General features: G+C 47.4%; 2 protein-coding genes across 2 annotated transcripts in view; both read right to left on the bottom strand.

Annotated features, from left to right (window-relative positions):
• The window catches only part of TRPC4AP (transient receptor potential cation channel subfamily C member 4 associated protein), a 33,951-nt gene extending 30,709 nt beyond the window's left edge, over positions 1 to 3,242 (bottom strand). Inside the window, exon 1 of the mRNA XM_079322000.1 lies at positions 3,023 to 3,242. Coding sequence (XP_079178126.1) covers positions 3,023 to 3,160 — 138 coding nt within the window. The 5' untranslated portion in view covers positions 3,161 to 3,242. The remainder of the gene's footprint in view (positions 1 to 3,022) is intronic.
• A 2,366-nt stretch (positions 3,243 to 5,608) lies between these two features.
• Positions 5,609 to 14,835, bottom strand: LOC306809993 (ER degradation-enhancing alpha-mannosidase-like protein 2). Its single transcript, XM_079322012.1, has 11 exons — positions 14,719 to 14,835; positions 14,534 to 14,644; positions 14,408 to 14,447; positions 13,940 to 14,045; positions 12,771 to 12,896; positions 11,953 to 12,164; positions 10,618 to 10,759; positions 10,251 to 10,375; positions 9,474 to 9,618; positions 8,313 to 8,434; positions 5,609 to 7,415 (listed from the first exon to the last, which is right to left on the bottom strand). Exons 1-11 carry the CDS (start codon positions 14,826 to 14,828, stop codon positions 6,924 to 6,926), a joined length of 1,731 nt encoding a protein of 576 aa, XP_079178138.1. The 5' UTR covers positions 14,829 to 14,835; the 3' UTR covers positions 5,609 to 6,923.
• Between the last annotated feature and the right edge of the window lie 2,131 nt (positions 14,836 to 16,966).

Raw genomic sequence — 16,966 nt, 5'->3', positions numbered from 1 at the left:
CTCTTCAGCTCTGTTGCCCTTCTCTGAATAATTTATTATTAATAATAAAGCAAGACACTGACTGCCAAGGAAGCCAAGGGCTCTGGGTAGGTGAGCACAGCAGGAACACACAGGGATCCAGATTTCAGAGCCTCAGCTGACCTCAAAACTGACAGATATTCAGAGAGCTGTTACTGTCAAAAATGCTTTTATGTCCCTCTAAGATCAGAGTGATGAACTCTAAGAAGTAGGCCTGTCAACAGTGATCCCTCCCAGCTCACAGCTAAGCCCCTACTTTCCTCATACAAAAATGGATCTTAAGATCACCTAAGAATAGTAGACAAAGCTTTGTTCAGGGCTGAATGCCACTGCTATCCATGGCAGGCACCCCAGCACAGAACTGTGTCCCCCAATCTCCCTGAATTAACACCCTGACAAGGGTTTCCCCTCCTCACAGGACACCAGCAGTGCAGTCCAGACAGCACATGATCCCAAACCTCCTTCCAAAACACAGCTAGAAAGAGCTTCAAGGACACTCTCATGACTTGCTCTACACCCCAACACAGCAACCTGACCCACTCTCAGGCTCTGCACTTCTCAAATCAGTTGAGAAATGCAAGCAAGGGCTCCCACACTGCCATTGAGGAGTCAATTGCACAAAACAGGGAATGTTTTGATAAAAAATAGAACTTTAAAAAAAGCAGCCAAAACTGCCTTGTGCTTCTTTAAAAGTTACATCAAACATCAAAGTGTTTATATTTAGATCGTCTACAAACAAAAAACTGATTCAAGGTAAAAGTAAAGAGACAGAGAATCAGGAAGCCCAAAATCATTCAGGGAGCTGTTATTCCCCTTGCCTTAGCTGAAGTGAATCACAGAATGGTTTGGAATGGGAGGAACCTTAAAGCTCATTCAGTCCCAACCCCCTGCCATGGGCAGGGACACATTCCACCATCCCAGGCTGCTCCAAGCCCCAATGTCCAGCCTGGCCTTGGGCACTGCCAGGGATCCAGGGGCAGCCACAGCTGCTCTGGGCACCTGTGCCAGGGCCTCAGCACTCTCATAAGGAAGAATTTCTTCCCAATATTCCATCTATCCCTGCCCTCTGGCAAGTGGGAAGCCATTCCTCCTTGTCCTGTCCCTCCATGCTATTGTACAAAATGATTTAAAATACTCTCCTACAACATTTATGAAGTGGTGGGAGCTCTGTGTCCAAACTTTAACTCTCAGGGCAGCACAAAGATGCCAAAATTTTTCAAGTAAAACAAACCAAAACCCCAGAACCGCCCCCCCCCCACCCCATTCTTGAGCATTATAAGGAGTGTGCAACCAGCAGAAGTTTCTTTGATTGTTATAAAAGCTTAAAAGCCCAAAATGAAAACTGTAGCACTGCATTTTTTCAAGCAAACCAAAGCCCAGAGGTGGAAGCACCATCCTGCAGATAACAGAGGTGCATAAGGTTGGTACAGGTTTACCTGAATGAAATTGCAGTGGCTGAGTAGGTGCATGAAAGAAACTGTGCAGAGGTGGACAGGTAAGGCAGTGAGATAAAGTTTGCCCACATACAGTAAGAAATCCCCTCCTAAAACAATGCCAAGAAAATTGCTTCCTTTGAAAGAATTAATATAGGTTTATACTCAAGCAAACCACTGATTCTTCTTAAGGATTAACCAAACTGGCAGCTGAGGAAGCAGCAAGGTAAGGACAAAAGAGCTGTAAAAAAACACATGCTCTTTTACCTCCCTGCTATAGAACGAGGCACAGGCATTCATGATGAACATGATGCTTCAGGATTTTATATTTTCCAGACATTTGTAACCCTGCAAGTCTGTAACTCTAAACTCCATATTCAGTGTCAGCCACTGCTTTCCCATTTTGGTCAGACACAACAATTCCTCTCCAGGCTGGGAATCAAGGACACTGCACTGTCTCAGGCCCTGAGAAATGTAAATAAAAGTGAGTTGGGGGAGCAAACTTGGGGTAAAAGACTTCATTAGCTGAAGCTGTAATTGGGAGATTAACCCCCAACATGCAAATGGCCCAAGTTTATAAAAGTGTGAAAACCTGTGACCCACTGTCCATTTTTGGGTGCAGCTCCTGGAGAGGCTTTGTCTGCCCAAAATGTACCTGAAGGCCCTTCAATAAATATAACTGCTTTTTATTCCCTTAAATTAGTCTTTTTACACCCTTAACTTTGTCTGGCTTCTTTTTAGGTAGTCCCCAAAGAGCATCAAACAAATCTTCTCTTAAGAATTGCTCAGAATCCTTGTTTATCAAGGCAAATGCTGTTGCCTGCATTAGTAAATTAGAGAAATGCCATTTTTTATTCCCTCTGACCTCTGTTAAGCTTCTTCAGCTCAATAAATCAGCACCTGAGTGCAAGTTCTTTATCTCACGTTTCATTTCCCAATTCCTTGCGCCATTTTGCATTTAATCTGCAAGAATAATGCCCACCATTCTCCATAAAAAAAAATTAGCAGTCCATTATCCTTGGATAAAAAAAAAGCCAGTGTCAGCACAGGACAGGCACAGGCCCGGGGTAAAGAGCTGATTCCATTCCTTGGTATTTCCCAGCATCATCAACTGGGAAAGATGACAAATAAAAAACAGACCTAGAGCAGTTTCTCATCAAACCACCTGCGTTAGAGAGCTAAAATGTCTCCTAAGCCCTAACACCACGAGGCTGCCTTTGTCCAGGAAATAGGTTTAAATTTCGATGCCGCATTGTCACAGTCCCGGGCAGAGCTTCCTTTCTTTGCAGGGAAGGGCAGAGCGAGCGGGGAGGCGGAGAAGGGCCCGCGGTGGCTGTGGGAGCGCGCCCGGCCGGGGAGCGGCACACGGAGCAGCGGGGCGGCAGCGGGGCACGGCCCGGGCGGCTCCGAGCGCCGGGCAGCGGCCGTTCTCCCCAGCGGGCCCCGCCAGCCCGGCCCGGCCCGGCCCGGCTCTCCCCGTGCCCCGCAGCTCCGCCAGGCCCGGCGGGACGGCTGCACCCCCGGCCCCAATCCCCGGCCTAGCCCAGGCCCCGCCGCCCTGCCCGCCTTACCTGCGCCCCGCGGGTCAGCCCGCGCCCGCTGAGCTGCCCGTGCCGCAGCTGTGCCAGGATGTTGGTGGTCGCGGCGCGGGCCCCCCCGGTGCCGGAGCCGGAGCCGGGCCCCGTGCCGCCCCCCGCCACGGCCGCCATGGCCTCCGCGCTGGGGACACAAACAGCCAGCCCTCCCCTCGGCCCGCTCCGCCCCGCGCGCAGCCGCGGCGCACAACATGGCGGCCGGAAGGGCGCGCGGGGTGGGGGCAGCGCGGGGCCGCTCCCGCCCTGCCGCCCCCGCCGAGCTTGATTTCCTCAGGGAGGGCTTTATTTCCACTATCTGACAAATGAGAAACAAAGGCCTCCATATGCAGCGAAATTTCGATTGCTGTATTTTATATACAGAGCAAGCAGCGCTGGGGAAAACGTGAGGAGTCACCGCCCACTCCACGCTTCCACCCAACTTGGTTTGCAGCTCCCTTTTTATAGGATGGTTTTCTTTGTAGGAATCAATAATTGTTATTGTTTTGTTGGAGTAATTCTGCAAGGTAAGCAGTGGTGGTCAAAGAAACTTCCAAACTTCGTGGAACAGCTCTTTGGACAACTGGTCATGTAACCATCTGCTCTTGGTAGATAAAATACAGAAGTGGGAAGTTTGATCTTTAGCAGATAGTTTGTGATTGATCACACAAAGGCAGGAAATCTGATTCTGCAAACTCTTTCAGGTTGTAATTGATTACACAAAGGCAGGAAATCTGATTCTGCAAAAAAACCACCTTTCAAACTATGGAAACCCCCCCCCCCTCTTTTTTTTTTTTCTTTTTTCCTTTTACAAACTGGTATACACAATATTCATAACGGGGATTTAAACAGAGTGGGTTCAATTATATATTTCCCTTTATCTAGGTCCATGTTCTTTTCTTATTTTAAGTTTTCTGGTTTATACAAACTCCAAAACTTCTATGATTAACAGGAATAATTTATCAATTATAATACCTTTATTTCCACAGGGATGGCTTTATGTCCACTATGATACCTTTATTTCCACTGGGATGTAATATATGTTATGATATAATCCGTGTTAGTTTATAAATTAATGTGAAATAAATGTTTGTATTGTTACACATGAGAAACAAAGTCTTGATATTTAGCAAAATTTACATCACTTTGTTTTATATAGACAGAACAACCAGTGCTGGGGAGGCCACGTTCCACTGAAATTTGGTTTGCAGCTCCCTTTTATAGCATGGTTTCCTTGTAGCCATCAATAATTGTTATTTTTTGCTATCATAATTCTGCCAGGTCAGCAGTGGTGGTCCGTGGGATCACTGGACATGAGTCTCTAGATAATTTGTCAAGTCCCACAGATAACCATCAGGCTTGGTAGATAAGGAAATGGCAGAAGTCAGGCAGTCTGGTCTTAGGGATAGGCTGCAATTTATTACACAAAGGCAGGAAACCTGATTTTGCAAAATCTGTTGGGCTGTGTGAAAGCCTTGTTTTGCAAGCTGTCAGTATGTACAACTTACTTAGAAACATAACATTCATAACAGGAGGATTTAAAACAAAATGATTTCATAATATACTTTTCTTTCTTTAGTGTCATGCTTCATTTCAGACCCAAGTATTCTGGTTTATACAAACCCCAATATTTTTATTATTAACACAAATCCTTTATCAGTTAGCACAGGTCCCAGCCCTGGTTCCTGGGGGTTGCTTTATGTCCACTCAGATATCTTTATTTCCACCAGGATTTTATTTCCCTCAGCAAGGCCCAGCCACACCATTTTTTCAAAGGAAAGCTCACCAAGATCTCTGATCACAGTTTGTTAAATAAAGGCTTTGTAAGATAGAAGAACACTGGAGCAAGGAGCAGTTGAGGCTGTTCTGTGTTGTTCTGAGTTACCCACAGCACTAACCTGAGATCAATCCTGGTCATAATACCAAAGTTTCAGTTCCTGTCTGGGCCATTGACTTGGCCTGGAACTCAATCACCCATGTGGGTGCCTTCCAACTCAGACAAACCTGGGAATCTAATCAAGATACATCTAATTACTCACAATAGCCATGCCAGATGTCTGTTCCTCAGCATGGCTGGAGCTGAGAGAAATCTCATCTCAGTCCTACAGTCCCTTGGTTCTGCTGCTGAAGTTCCTGGGTGAGGTTACCAAAATGCCCTGGTCAGGAGGGATCCAATGATAAATTCATGTAATTATTCAAGATCTGCCCCCTGTCCCATTATTTTCCTCTGCCTCACAGCTGGGACAAAGCTGAGTTTTAGGACCTGGCCCAGCACTGAGTAAAGCTGTTGCAGAAGGCCTAGGGTTTGTCTTCTAAACAATGAAAAGTGAGATGTGAACAGCTGGAAAATAAAACAGAACCTATGCTGACAACAAGGAGCCACAACAAGAGCTTCATCACTGTCCAACAATGCCTGGTGTTGGGTGCTCCTTTCTCAGAAGGGCTGCAAGGGCTGGGTCAATGCAGAATACCCACATTTTCCCAGCTGCCATGAGAAAGAAGGATACAACCAGAAGCTCTGGAGCTTACCAGTCCTTTCACTGTGCATGTGTCTCTTACCATAGCTCATTCACAACTGCAACAGGATTTCTACCCTGAAGGATAAAATGCAAATTTTATTTAACTTTACAGCACTACTACAGGTCAAAACAAAAAAAATTACTTTCTCAAGACAACCACACAGCAGAGTAGCCACAGGTCCAGCTGTATTTCAGTATTTCCCTGTTCACAGGGCTTTATTTAGCCTGTACCACTAGCCCACTCAAATAACTGTAGCTCCCTTTCCAGCAGGCCTGAAGAAAGTCCATCACTTTTCTGTCCCTCTTTTTGTTTCTCCTTTAGAAAGAAAACATCTTGGTCACACTGACTCCTCCTTTTCTGGTCACTGCACACACCTGCTGCAAAGACACTAACAATGTATTTAAAGGTTTGAACACCCAGATGTTCATGAACATCTGTTCAGCTGCCTGCTGCACCAAGGTTGCAGTTTCAACCTGGGCTGAGCTCCCTTCCACCCAAGCCTTGTGCATGGCTTGTGTTCAGCTCAGCTGGGGCACCCCAGGGATGGCAGCACTGGCTGAGGTACAGTGAAATACAAGGGCCCAAGGGAAGTTAGAAAAAGGAAGGAAATGGGGAAATAAAAGATAAGCATGTTAGATTCTTTAAAAAGAAAGCAAGCTACACTGTGGAATCAAACATTTCCTAGTCCATGCTCCAGCTCAGTTTTTTGTCCAGACATTACCTGGACATTTACTGAAGTGGTTTTCAGGCAGGAGGTACTGACCCACATTGATCTGAAAAGGGGACTGGGCACTTTCCCATGTTCCAAGTGCTCCTCTCCCCCCACGCCATCCTTCATGCCCAACAGAACTGCCAGAGCTACAAATCTGAGCCTTCACATCAAAATAAATAGGTTTTCTCCACTGAGCAGCAATATTTCAACATGAACTACATGTTTATAAAGTGGCCAGAGATAAAAGATGGAGCACACAAAGAGCTGTAGTGAAGCTACAGTAATTCCTACTTTCCCCCTTATGACTCAGAAGAGAGAAACTCAGGCCCATTTTTATAGAACAAAGTAAGCTGGGGTCTTTCTGTGAGCCTGTAAAACTCACAAAATGCAATAAAAAGGGTACATTTAAAATGTAGCCCTTTCTTTTTCTGGACACCTGTTTGATACTCAGGCAACCAACTGCTTTGAGATCAGCAGCTCGACAGCATTAACAGCTGCTATCTGAGTCATGGCTTAGAAAGGAGCAGTAGCAGAATTTAATGGTAAGTTGTTTCACTTCATAATAGAATTCACATTGTGAAGTACCACACTTTCCAGTATGAAACTATAAAAATATATTCCCAGAATCTGAAACGAGTTCAAAAATTTGAACTGATGATGCAACGAGGATCAGGTGTTATCTAGGAACACTTGTCCCAGTACTGCTAGCTTGGAGTTAAAAGATTGACTGGGGCAGCTCAGGAGGGAGTGTGAGCTTTTCCTAGAGTTCCTCTTCTCCCCAGCTTTCTCTGAAGAGGCATCTTCGGGGTCTTTTGCACTTTGCCCTTCACCATGGTTAGCAGCACTTTTTAAAGTGAATTTCTTGCTTTTCTTCCGTGAGTAGAATTCCCTCATCAAGTCTTCCACCTGCCACTGCTCCTCTCTGCGCCTGCTGCAGCAGTGCAGGGCAGCAGGGTCGATGGGATGGGCCTCAGTGTTGAAGATGTAGCCTCCAGCACTGAGGACACACTCCCCATATGGGGTGAGCACCACGTCGAAGTCAGAGCCATCATTGTGGATGAAGTTGTCTGGGTCAAACAGCAGGTACAAGTATTTGATTGTCTCAGCCAGGAAGAAGGATTCCATGCGATTGTCCAGCCTGTGGTCCCTCAAGTCTTTGATCTACAGGAGAAAAAGCAGAGTGGGTTACAGTTACATCAGACTCAGTAAGTTATCAATTTAGGTAGAAAAACAAAACCAAGTTGGAATTAAGTTCACTTAAACAGCACAGTATGACACCAACTCACCCTTATAGCATGGCTTGGGTTAGAAAAGCCCATCTCATTCCACCCCCTGCCATGGCAGGGACACCTTCCACTGTCCCAGACTGCCCCAAGTTCCATCCAACCTGGCCTTGGGCACTGCCAGGGATCCAGGGGCAGCCACAGCTGCTCTGGGCACCCTGTGCCAGGGGCTCAGCACCCTCACGAGGAAGAATTTCTTCCTAATATCTAAACTCGCCCTCAGTTCAGTCTGGGCACGAAGAAGATCTTCCCATCATTTTCCCACTAAAGAAAAATATCCATAAGGCTTTTACTCTCAGTATTTTTAAAGAGTTTTTTTGCAAAATAGAGGTTGATAGCATGTTTGGAATCCTCTATTAAATAACTTTATAGATATCACTCACTGCACTTCTTGTGTGTTCAACCAGATTTTCAAGGCATAGTGGGAAAGCAGAATCACACACCTGGCAGAAGAAGCCTGCATGAGAACTTTCCTGCTCAGCTGCAAAACCTACTAGAAATGCAGGAGAAGCTTCTGGTGTGTCCCCATGATTTGGGCTCTGGGGCAACAGCCCATGATAGAATTCAGCCCAGTGTGAGGAAGCTACAACCAGAAACATGACCAGCAATTGCCAGAGCAGTTTCAGAGAGAAATACAAGGGGCTTATTGGAAAAATGTCATATTTTGCCCAAAATCATTGCTTGACTCAATGGCAAAACATCCTCATGAGAACCCCTTCTGAAAGCTGATTTTCAGCAACCCTTCAGCTGCCATGGCAGATGATTTAGCACTCACAGTTGCAAACCCACAGTCCACCTTGCTGATTTTCTCTATGGACTCCACAGCATCTCTGCCCAGCTCCAGCAGTGTGGGGTCTCTCGTGGCACGGTACAGGTACATGGCACTCTCAATCAGCTCTGCAAAACACCCAAACATTTGCAGCACAAAGATTATCAAACCATAATACAGCAAACATGAGCTAGTCCTTGGACTAATTGAAAAATACTTCAGCATAATCAGGTGAACAGCCTGGCCTGCCTGGCTCCAACAGAGATTTTCCTTCTCCTAAGGGTGTGCTACAAAGAAATTCCCTCTAACCAGCCTGCAGCAGCTAAGGAGAGTGACCAATGCTGCCTCCCACATTCAGCCAGTGGGAGAGAGGCAAGAGACAGAAAAGATTAATACTCAGTTGTCAAAATTAAAAAAAAACAAAAACAAACTTCTGGAAAGGATTACAAACAAGAAATTAAATCGTCAAAATACATTTTTAAACAGTACAGTGGAAATACTCTATACAGACAACATAAGCACCATGCTGTGTTTACTTACTAAAGAAAATGGTCTTTATACTTTACACCTTTGACAGTTAGTGCTGGTGAATATTTTTGGTAAATTTGTCCAGTGTGGATGTCACCTGAACACTCAGACCAAAAGGAAGTTAATTATTCTTATTTGCATTTATGGACCCACTAATCAGGTTAATTTTTTTTTTTTGGGTCAGAGTTGTAAAAAATGAGAAAAAAAGAGAGATAATTTCCTTATAGTATCACAGACAACCCAGAATCCCTCCTAGATGCAGGACAGGAACAGCCTATTCCCATTCACTTTCACTTCCTAAATTTAAGGAACACAGGCAGTCCCTTTAACATTTCAAATGACTGAAGCACCCCATGCCAGACAATCTAACACTTAAACATGTCAAATCCCACACTGTGAACAAAATGCAATACCAGGCCACCTTTCCACAGTAACACTATGGTTTGCTTCCTGTTTCCTTCCTGTCTTTGTGAGTGGGGGAAAACAAAACATGCAGCTTTAACTCTGGAAACCCCTGCTCAAATCCATGCAGGAACTGAGTCACAGCAAAACTGGGGAGGAAATGGTGGTGTGACTAACACTTGATCTCCCAGTCAGAGCTAAAGCAGCAATTATGTCAGTATTTATTTCAGTTATTACCAGGCCTGAGTGGATATCCTTCCCTCTTGTCCACTGTGTATCCCTGGGGAATGTTGTAGAACTCGGGCAGGCCCCCAAACTGCTTCCAGACCGTGTAATAGTTGAGGAAGGTGCGCATGGCATTATCCACATCCCCAATGAGGCTCTGAGAGAGCAGAGAGACACAGCAGTCAGCAAAAAGCACACAGGATTCATGCAGTAACACTGCACAGGCAAAGAAATACCAGTGACAGAATGGCTGCTTCATCACTGGCAATACAATGCCTTAGGAACAGGTAAGACTACAAATGCTGCTTCTCTGGTGGATCACATCCCCACACCTGAAATAATATGAAGACTGTGATTTTTTTTAAAGAAAGCTGTGTTTCTTCAGCCAATTACAGCATCCAATCTCTTAGGAAAACAAAGTCTCAGGCCAAACATGAAATGGTGAAAAAGCAAAGCTCTTGATGGGGAAAAAATTCACACAAATAAAACATTTGTGAAGTGATAGAAAAAGAGGTGTGAGTTTCTTTTTCCTTGCATTCCCATTTGGACTATGGGACCACTTGTAGTGGAGTTTGTTACAACAAAAGTGCCCTCCCATCATGCTGAATGGGAGACTGCAAATAAAATTAATATTTTCTTCAACATCATCTTTTATAGGCTCAGGCACTGCAGATTTCACTAGAGATCAAACAAAACCTGCACAGATGAAGGTTGTATTTGGAACTTTTTCTTGAAGACCAGCCCCTGAGAGATGAAATCACCAGATGCTGCTGGTGTGACAGCTCCTACCTGCAGGCCTGGCCAATAGGCCTCCAGGGACTGGAACACAGGCATGGACACTGTTCCTTTGTACATCTGAACCCACAGGTACCAGTCATCAAACTTGGTGTAATTTTTGATAGCTTTGTTGTACTCTGTAAAGAAACAGATGGGTGGGTAAGCCATTTGTAACAATAATAATAAAAAAAAAAGCTTATTTTTCACTTGAGCCATGTTCAATGACTTCTCATGGTGCTCACTTTGGTAACTCTTACCACAGACTGTTCAAAAATACTACAACAAAGCCTTCAGAAGAGTCTTTATTTAATGTGCCCCATTAGATCCTTCATCTCTTCCTGCTAAAGGTGCTGGGCCCCTTCCAACAGAAAACACTCACCTAAAAACATGGACATCAGCTCCTTGTCCTGCAGGAGGATGGCTCCTTTAACCAGGTACTCAAAGTAGGAGTCCACCCCTGCCCCAATCCCAGCATCCTGGGCCACCCACTTGGCAGTGATCACATCAATGTGGTTCCCCACCTGGAAGGGTGAAGGACAAGGAGAGAGGCACTTAAATAACACAAGAAATCCTGGTCCTTTTTTCAGACCATCAGTTTCACAGATATACGATGCTCATTCCAACCAGCATTTTCTGCATTACAGGACACATTTATCAGCATCAGAAAAATACAAATTGTAGAAAATATAACTGTTATGGTTATATACCAACTGTAGAAAATACAGTTTTCATGCTGGTCATGTATTTCTTATATATATATATATATATATATATATATATACACATCACAAAATTTTTATGCTTCCAATATCAATGCTTCACTGGCCAAAACAAGATATTATAATGCTACTGTAAAAATGCACAGTTTCAACATGAAGTGTCTGGTCCTAATTCTAATCTTGCAGAAGAGTACAGAAGGATGGAGAGGTGCAGATAGAGGCCAAGAATGTCCAAGGTACAAGAGCTGCCATGTTAATATTTAAATAGATGCTGGCACTCTTCAGCCTGTGATCAAGTCCAGCTGATAGAGAACAAAATACACAATCATGTCTTTTTTAGCAAACATGGAAAAAGCCAGCAATAATTGAGGATTTGGGGTATAAATCAAAAATAAACAATTCCCAAAGCAAACAAAGGGAAACATTTCTTCATGCAGCCTGTGAATAATTTGTTGCAATAACCACAGGATACAAAGAAATCTGTTTTACTTCACGTATGCAACACCAAGAGCTCACAGAGGTTAAAAAGCAGCAATAAAGAGCAGGAGACAGTGAACACAGAGATAATACTGCCAGCTCTGGGTATTCCTGAACCCCAGAGCTGCACAGGCTGGTAATATCTCAGTGCACTTGCCATGCTCTTGTTCTGCTCCCTAAGCCTTTGTCCCACCAGGCATCAAACAGACCTTTGATTTAATCTGCTGCAGCTGCTGTCACAAGAGCTGCAGCAGCCAGCAGGAGGCATTTGTCTCCCAGCCACATCTGGTGGGGCCAGAACAATGGGGTAATGTTGGGCTGCTGCAGTACAGCAGGGATGTGGCTGCTGCAGGTGTTCAGGAACAATGTCAAACACCAGCCTCCAGCCCAGCTAGGAGCACTGTGGTTATTTATCCAACTCTAGCTCCTCTCTGTTGATACTTTTTTATGCCTAGAATTGCATCCACAAAGCCACACAGAAAGCAGCCCAGCACATCCCAGGTCCATTCCTCACTCACCAGCCCAATGTCTGAGCGATTTTTCCACAGGGCCTTCAAAGCTTTCCTGGCAACATCCTCAAACACTGGGTCACCAGTGAGGTGGCTTAAGGTGGCAAACTCCACTATAAAGGTGCCAATTCCAGCAGTACAGGTGACTGGGGTCTCCCCAGGGTTTACTCCATGCAGCAGGTTCACTGTGCCATAGGGCATCCCAGTTGGGGTCTGGAAAGCTGAAACACAGAATTTTGGGGTCACAGAAGTGGTCAGTGTTGTGTTGAACAGACTCTCAAGCAAACATGTGCCTCACATGCCATGGGTCTGGAGGAACTGCAGAGAACAACATGAGAAGCAGAGTGTGATCCTGGGAGGGTCAGAGAGGGCATGCCAAGGTGCACACAGTCCTGGGAAGGTCCTGGGGATCTCTTCGACCTTGCCAGAGCAGCAGACTGCATCCCCACATTTTTTACAGCACAAGCAAGGTGGTCACTAAACACACTGGCCATCAAAGTGCCAACAGTGAGGCTGTGATCACTCCATGGTGCACACAAGGGAACAGTGCCATATCACAAGAGCACATGAGGCAGCATCTTCTTGTCTTTACAAGCTGCTGTCTCACAGCACTTATTATTTATATTCAATATATTTCCACAAACAACAAGCACACTAATGTGTTAAGCCCACACAGCACTTGGCATGCACGCATAAAACACCCTCCCTACAAATTAAACCTGGAGCACTGAGCTTGCAGCTCAGGGAGCACAGGAGTGTTTTTGAGCTGGCTCATCCCAGGCAGCAGGCAGCTGATGATGCCCAGCACAGGGCACACAGGGGCTCACCTGGCAGCAGTTTGCGAGCTGCTTCCTCAGCCATCCTCAGGAGAGGGCCCGAGCACGGCCAGCCTGCTTCCACTTCCACCCCAGCCTTCCTGGAGAGCAGGTGAGCAGAGAGGAGCCCTCCCACCACTGCAGGGACACATCACAATCCATTACACCACGTGGGGAGCAATGAGGCTAAATCAAATCCTCAAAAGAAGAGTGATTTTTTTATTGCTGCTTGTTTGTAGGGCAGCAGAAATGCGTGGAGAGACAGGATAAGGGATGATGGCTTCAAACTGCCAGAGGGCAGGGTTAGATGGGATATTGGGAAGAAATTCCCCCCTGTGAGGGTGGGGAGGCCCTGGCACAGGGTGCCCAGAGAAGCTGTGGCTGCCCCTGGATCCCTGGCAGTGTCCAAGTGTCAGGTTGGACAGGGTTTGGGGCAACCTGGGACAGTGAAAGGTGCCCCTGCCCATGGCAGGGGGTGGAATGGATGATCCTTAATGTCCCTTTCCTACACAAACCACTCTCAGATTCTATGATGTATTTATTTTCTCTAGGAAGAGTCAAGAATTTCTGTGTGACAGCAGCCATGAGTTATTAGCTATATTTAGCTATTAACTATTATTTATACAGCTAAAACTCAGCTATATTAATTAATATTAGTTATTTCACAGGCTTGTCTGTAGTCACATAACCACAGAAAAATTACACTGCTGCAAAAATTGGCACAGCAATATTTGGCAGGGCAAACAGCAAAAGCATAACTAAGTTTTGTGCCCTGGCAGTGTCTTTTAGCTGGATGGCACTGAAGCAGTCAGGCATTCAAGGTACAAGACTCCAAAGCCTTTGTGATTTAAAAAAAAAAAAAAAGGAATAATCCTAGGAATTCATAATCTATACTCCAAGACATTATGAAAAAGACAAGAGGATAAACTCTGTATGCTTTCAGTGAAAAACATATTTATTCCAAAGCTGAAAACCTCACACCAGAATACTGAAAGTGCCACATCTACTTCTGCTTGGGACAGGAAGCAAAAAGGGATGTGCAAAGACTGAAAGGAAATGACGTTTGTTTGGGCTTTTTCTCACTGCACCCCAAATTCCCTCTGACCACCTCCTCACCACCACCTCTGGGACTAGTACAGGAAGGAAACCCAGCACAAACCCCAGAGAAAGCCCCACCTCACCTCGAATATTTGTTTCAAAGACAGATGCATTGACATCAATATCAAAGTCCACCCCCTCCTGCAGCACGTTGACAACTCGCTGGAACTCAGAAACATTTCCCAAGATCTGCAGAGAAACAGAGAATCAGGCTTAGAGTTCATGGAAAAACAAAGAGCAGTTCAATATTTGGGGCTGATTTTAGTTTGGTTTTACTATTTCGTGAAATCATTAAGTACAGATATTACTAAAAAGCTGACAGCTTCACCTGGTTTCAAAAGGCTTTTTTCCCCCACTTTAGGTCTTTCCTGCCGAGTGTGTCAGGACACAAGTGTTCTGCCACCCCTCCCAGGGCTGGTGCAAAGGGAAATGCTAAGTTCTCGGGTCAATGAATAACTGACTGTTGGCAGCACCACCTAAAATCCAGGTGTACAGGTGGCACACAGGGCCCTTCAGCAGCCTGTGGGCACTCAGGGCTGGCTGCTACTCACCAGCAGGGTGTCCAGGGCGTCGATCAGGGTCAGGGAGAAGCTGCGGAGGAGAGAAGCCAGGTGAGGCCGGACGGAGGGGAGCAGCTCACGCCCACCATCGCCATCCCCGCCCCGGCCAGCCCTTACCTGCCCCAGGTGTCCTGCCCGTCGCACGTCAGCGGCCGCAGCTCATCGTAAGGGAAGGCGCTCTCCAGGTAGTGCTCGTAGGCGTGGTAGAACATGGCCCGGACCCGCTCCCTGCGGCACAAGCACGGCGCGCTCAGCCCGGGCCCGGGCCCGGCCGGGCCCCGCACCGCCCGCTCCGTACTCACCGGTAGGAAGCCACGTCCAGCCCGCGGGCGGCCGCGCCGCAGCCCGGCGGGAGCCGCAGCGCCCAGAGGCACAGCAGCGGGCCGAGGAAGCGCTGCACGGACCCCGCCATGGCCGCGCCCCTCTGGCAGACCCGCTCCTCTACCCTGCCCCGAGCGCCCTCGGCGCCGCCTCAGCCCTGGCCCCGCCCCTCCTCCCTGCCAGCCAATGGGGGCGATCTCTGCTCCTTGGCCCCGCCCTGCCGGCTCCGCCAGCCAATGGGAGAGGCGAGCCCTCGGCGCACGCGCTGGCGGAAGTGCTGCGAGGCCGCGTCCGGTGCGGTGCGGGACGCGCGGAGAAGCGGGAGCGCGTTGTGCGTCCCGGGGTATCGCTGTGGGCTCTGACTGCGGGAATTACCGCGGGCACTGCGTGCAGACAAGCGGGAGGTTCCTGCCGTACCTCTCCGGAGGCTGTAACTCGCCGTCCTGGTGGCAGGAAAGCTGAGCGGGCAGAACTCAAGGTGCTGCTCTCAAGCCCCAGAATAAAGATACCGAGTGCTGTGAGGCTCTCTTGGAAATGAGGTGTTGCCAGCCTGGCACCGGTCCCGGTGGTTCCCGTTGGGAACTGGTGCTGGAAATATCTTCAAGTGGGCCAGAGTATTTCTGTAGCACTGGGAGGTCGCTGGCCTGTGAGCGTCTCTGCTGCCAGTCCTTGCTCGTGTTTCTCCCCGTGGTTCAATCCCTGCTCGGGGTGAGGTCTGTGTGGGGCAGCAGGAGCTGCTTTGGAGCCCGGTGCCCGAGTCCTGCACTGGAGCCGCAGCCGCGGCGTGTCCCTGTCTCGGCACAGCTGGTGCAGCACACCCCGGCTGACCCTGCTCCCTGCAGGGCACTGAGCCTGCTGGGGCTACCCACAACTTCCAGAGAAGCCGGGGATATGGGATGCGCCATCCCTGGGAGTGCCCAAGGCCAGGTTGGGCAGGGCTTGGAGCACCCTGGGACAGTGGAAATGTCCCTGCCCTGTCCACCCCCATAGCAGGGGGTGGCATGAGAGGAGCTTGGAGGTGCCCCCAGCCCGTTCTGGGATTCTGTGCTGGGCTGTGGCTCACGCCAGGAAAGGTTCCCCAGCCTGCACTCCCAGCATGGTCACGCTGATTTTGTCACCCTACAGTTCAACCAGCACAGTGAATTTCAGCATCAGAGAGATTGGCTGAGCTCTCCCTACACCTGCATCTCTAGGCTTGGATTGATCCACACCAAATCCCTGCTGTTCTTCCCAGCTATGCCCATAAATGAGGAGGGGGTGACCAGGCAGCGAGAGCAGAAACAAGAGAAGTAATTAACCCTTTAGCTGGCAGAGGTGCAACATTTAGAAATCAAAACTAAAACACTGCTTGCAGGAGAGGAAGGGGCACGAATAACCCAACACTGTCACCTCATGGCAGCTATAGACTCAGAGAATGATTTGTATTGGGAAAGACCCCAAAGATCACTCTGTTCCAGCCACCCCACCCTGGACACAGGTTTAGCATCAAGAGGGGCTGGCTGTTGACATTCCTTAAGAAAATAACGAGTTATTTTCTCTGCTCCCATCCCACTAGGTGTCAGTGCACACCCAGGTACCAGCACAGTGGCCCAGACAAGAACCCACTGAGTAATTTTCAACATACTGTTCATTTGCTGCAGCTGTAATTTGAGTTTCTGGGGCCATTTATCACAAAAGTGTCTGCTTGCTGATGCCATGGCTCAAGGCTGCAGGAGTGTGTCTGACTGTGTCCCTGGGAGAATCAAACTGTTGGAGCTGATTTCACTAAGAGCTGTCACAATACATTACTGGAATGCTTTTTATGAAAGTTCATTTTCCAGACTGATTTAACAGTGTTCTAGAGCACTGCTATTTGTATACTGGAATAGTGTTTTCCCTATCAATCAGTAATTCAATTCTCAAAGTTGGCTGAAATCTTTTTGAAACAGATGTGAGGACTGGACAGAGGCAGAGCTGTGCAGTGTCCTGTCCTGGCATCAGGGGGAGGAGCAGTGTCCCTGTCCTGGTCCTGGCATCGGGGGTAGCCTGGAAACTGGGAATGCTCTGCCACTGAGGCCACATCAATGTGCTAATTGCACTAATCAAGAACCAAAAGAAGGGATGAACAGAGGATGGTGTAAGTGGAACTGAATCCAGGGATTGATGGGCAAGAAACCCATGGCTGGGAGAGCCAGCTGGATCAAACCTGATGAGGAAAAACTTAAAAAAACTGGATTTGGTGCAGTGAAC

Source organism: Erithacus rubecula, assembly GCF_903797595.1.
Source record: "Erithacus rubecula genome assembly, chromosome: 18".
Taxonomy (NCBI): domain Eukaryota; kingdom Metazoa; phylum Chordata; class Aves; order Passeriformes; family Muscicapidae; genus Erithacus; species Erithacus rubecula.
The sequence above is the reverse complement of the archived record's forward strand: the minus strand, read 5'-3'. Positions and strand labels throughout refer to the sequence as shown.